This window comes from Nicrophorus vespilloides, unplaced genomic scaffold (genome assembly GCF_001412225.1).
Source record: "Nicrophorus vespilloides isolate i.1.1-1 unplaced genomic scaffold, Nicve_v1.0, whole genome shotgun sequence".
In the NCBI taxonomy this organism is placed as follows: Eukaryota; Metazoa; Arthropoda; class Insecta; order Coleoptera; family Silphidae; genus Nicrophorus; species Nicrophorus vespilloides.
In genome coordinates, this window is record NW_017095848.1 from 1 (window position 1) to 4,168 (window position 4,168).

The 4,168-nt window shown below is 28.8% G+C and overlaps 1 protein-coding gene across 1 annotated transcript; it reads left to right on the plus strand.

The window, feature by feature from the left end:
• The first annotated feature begins 33 nt into the window (after positions 1-33).
• LOC108566700 lies at positions 34-3,629 on the plus strand. Its single transcript, XM_017926717.1, has 3 exons — positions 34-226; positions 340-496; positions 3,134-3,629. The coding sequence occupies exons 1-3, from the start codon at positions 53-55 to the stop codon at positions 3,262-3,264; spliced, it is 462 nt and encodes a 153-aa protein (XP_017782206.1). The 5' UTR covers positions 34-52; the 3' UTR covers positions 3,265-3,629.
• The last annotated feature ends 539 nt before the right edge of the window (positions 3,630-4,168 follow it).

A 4,168-nucleotide genomic window follows, 5' to 3' on the forward strand; every position in this document is an offset into this window, starting at 1 on the left:
CTTAAGTTAACAATTTTTGCAATTTCGTGCAGATAGCAGAAGACCTGCAGGGATGAGCTACAAGTTCACCAACGTGGCTACAATAAAGTCGCCGAGGGAGGTGTACGTGCGAGTCGGACTTCCTATATCTCTGACCTGCGAGATAATCCCGACGTCCGATTCCGGATCATTGGCTGAGAAATCGCGCGTCCGATGGATGCACAAGGGCCAGGAAATAACGTCCGAGGTAGGTGGAAGTGCAGTCTAAATAATCGTCCCGTTGTACAGAGATGGACAGGAAAAGTGGAGAGAGCAACAACAGGATCCACTAATTAGCTAATTAGGCTTACACTGTTACAGTCCGATAGGGGCGGAATTTCCGTGGATACGGATTACAGGGAGAGGAAGATCACCAGTCGTTTGAGAGTTTCCATGGTGACCGCTGACGACGAGGGCTTCTACACGTGCACCCAAGAAGCCACCAGACAGGATTCCGTCAAGCTGAGCGTGGTTCAAGGTAAGCCACCACATTACAAACAACCGTGTTTACAGCCTACTCGGATTGTTGTTGTATTACGTATTACAAACAAATGAAACATGACACCCTCCCACCATCAGTCGGATGGACCCTTTATTTACAATTAAAGCTTTCATCTGGGATTCACAGAGTACACCAAATTAACGCATTTTCCAAGAACCACTTTGTTTACACACAATTTTACAATTTCTTTCTCAGAATTATTCTCATAAACCAAATAATTTCCAAAACATCTGTTTTTATCATAATAACGTATATAAATATAAAACCAAAATTATCTAGTTTTATAACTTTATTCAATTGTTTTTACAGTTTTTACTTACTTCACTTTATTCTAATTATTATATATTTGGTAAATTACAAGAATTATTCAAATTATTTTTATTATGTCATTTTTCATTATTTATATACCAAAAACCTTAAAATAATTTCAACATAATTCAAGCAATTTATGAAATTGTTTATATCATACTTTTATATCGTCTTTTGTATATTGTAAAGTCCTAAATGTAATTACTGAAATCATATGTTTGTTAGATTCAGAATCAATTTAAACCTTTGCCGACGAGCGGCGGATATAGTTGCCCTATTATTTACAAGGGGAAGACTACGCTTATTTGAATCAAAATTCGATGTGTTTATATCGTCATTAGTTTTTTTTTCAGAGTTATAAAAGCATTGACGTTAATTCTGTTACATAAATGTGCCACAACATAATAATACACAGTATTTTTGCAAAAAAAATTACAATTTACAATTAAAGCTTTCATCTGGGATTCACATAGTACACCAAATTAACGCACTTTCCAAGAACCACTTTGTTTACCACACAATTTTATAATTTCTTTCTCAGAATTATTCTCATAAACCAAAGAATTTACAAAACATCTGTTTTTATCAGAATAACGTATATAAATATAAAACAAAATAATCTAGTTTTATAACTTTATTCAACTGTTTTTTACAGTTTTTACTTACTTCATTTTATTCTAATTATTATATATTTAGTAAATTACAAGAATTATACAAATTATTTTTATTATGTATTTTTTCATTATTTATATACCAAAAAACTTAAAATAATTTCAACATAATTCAAGTAATTTCAAGTAATTATGAGCACGCTTTACCTATCTAAGGGAATTATGAAAAAAAAAATATATAAAATTCTAAAAGCATAAAAGTTTAAAATATGCATTGATTATGAACAAAAATATTATTATGAATTGAAATATTGATAAAATATGCAAATAAATAAATTTAAATTTGTTAGATTTACTTTTTTTATGGAATTATAAAATTTTATATTTTTATAAACTGTCATTTTTTCCATGTTTTTTTTTTACAAGAAAACAGGAAAAGATTTGTAATATTTTATATCGTTTATAAATATTAAATAAAGTGGAAATTTTTGAAGTATTTGTAAAAAAAACTTTTGAAATTAACTAATTGAATTTGGTGCAGAATGGATGCAATATTATAACAATTTATATTCATTTTTGTATAAGTTACGATTTATGGAATTATTGTAATATTTCAAATTTACAAATTAACGCATTTTCCAAGAACCTCTTTGTTTACCACACAATTTTACAATTTCTTTCTCAGAATTATTCTCATAAATCAAAGAATTTCCAAAACATCTGTTTTTATCATAATAACGTATATGAATATAAAACCAAAATTATCTAGTTTTATAACTTTATTCAATTGTTTTTACAGTTTTTACTTACTTCATTTTATTCTAATTATTATATATTTAGGAAATTAAAAGAATTACAAGAATTATACAAATTATTTTTATTATGTAATTTTTCATTATTTATATACCAAAAACCTTAAAATAATTTCAACATAATTCAAGCAATTTATGAAATTGTTTATATCATACTTGTATATCGTTTTTTTTTTCTTTGATGAAACCACCTTTTTAATAATGTATATTGTGAAGTTCTAAATGTAATTTACTGAAATCACATGTTTGTTAGATTCAGAATTAATTTAAACATTTTCGGACGAGCGGCGGATATAGTTGCCCTATTGTTACCAACAGAAGACTACGTTTATAAAAATCGTTTTTTCAGAGCTGTAAAAGCTTAATTCTGTTACATAAATATGCCACAACATAATAATACACAGCATTTTCGCAAAAAAAAACAGTTGAAAATGCAACTATCTGTACGCAACTGAAAACAAATTTTGTTTTCACTAAATTAATTATGCTGAATAGATATTTTTGTTAACTGAAAATGTATATTGTGAAGTCCTAAATGTAATTTACTGAAATCACATGTTTGTTAGATTCAGAATTAATTTAAACATTTGCGGACGAGCGGCGGATATAGTTGCCCTATTTTTACCAAGAGAAGACTACATTTATAAAAATCGAATTTTGGATCAAAACGAGGCGTCATTAGTTTTTTTTTCAGAACTGTAAACGCTTAATTCTGTTACATAAATATGCCACAACATAATAATACACAGTATTTTTGCAAAAAAAAAACAGTTGAAAATACAACTATTTGTCCGCAACTGAAAACACAATTTCTTTTCACTAATTTAATTAATGCTGAATAGATATTTTTGTTAACTGAAAATGTAAATATTCTGTTTCAGCTGAACATTCTGAAGCGATGCAGAGGGACGCAGCCTACTCGAAGGCATCCAGATCCGGCGCGACGTTATCGCTCGTAATTGTGTACCTCTTAATTTCCAAAACCATTAAGACTGTTGTAAATATTATGTAATAAAATTAATTCAAACAATGTCAGCGGAAAACCTTCTTGTCATGTTCATACCCCCGCAGTGTGTGTGTTAATTAAGTCGCGTTTTTAGTCCGCATCCCCAACGGGTTTGCATGGACCAATTCATCCACCCTCACACTACGTCTATTATGTTAATTAAACCTCCCATTAACTTACGCACAAATTCACCTCAGTTCCGCGCGTTATCGCAACACGACTCGACGACAGCTAAAGTTCAGTTCGCGATGATCCAAGGAAATACAAAGTCGCTTCCATTTGATTTGCTCCACCAAATACAAATAGAAATTCACATCTTCAAAGACATACATTAATAGCTGTTAATTAACAATAAAGCAATTAAAACACAGAAGTTCATTAATTAGCAATTGAAACAATTATTTTATAAAATAAAGTCAGTTTGTTTTTTAATATTTTGCAAATATTAATTTGAAAGAACAACATTTCAGTAAATACTTGATGTATTTACTAATAAAATAGTTCAAAAAAAACAGAAATTGGAATTACTTTTACAATAATTCTTTATTCTTACATTTGAAACAACATTACTTCAGTAAATACTTTATGAATTCGAAAATAAATCTGAAAATTTCAATATCTGAAAGACTAATATTTCAGCAAATGCTTTCATAAATATAAAAGTACACAATTTCAGGAATTTCACCATAAAATGAATACAAACACAAATGTGAACAAACAACACTTCAGCAAATGCTAAATGTATTCTCTATAAATCATTATATCAAGCCTGAAATAAACTAAATATTTGGTTACAATAAATCAATTTGTTCTGTGTAATTCAATCAAATGCATTATAGTATAATAATTCATTAAAAAAGTCAATTAACGTATCAATGCATACTTGAAAGAACAAAATACGTTTAAACAT

Bases quoted from the DNA above. Each gene is read 5' to 3' on its own strand.
- LOC108566700 (XM_017926717.1), top strand. From the start codon at position 53: ATGAGCTACAAGTTCACCAACGTGGCTACAATAAAGTCGCCGAGGGAG. The intron at 227-339 runs GTAGGTGGAAGT...ACACTGTTACAG, and splicing joins GCCAGGAAATAACGTCCGAG to TCCGATAGGGGCGGAATTTC. The intron at 497-3,133 runs GTAAGCCACCAC...ATTCTGTTTCAG, and splicing joins CAAGCTGAGCGTGGTTCAAG to CTGAACATTCTGAAGCGATG.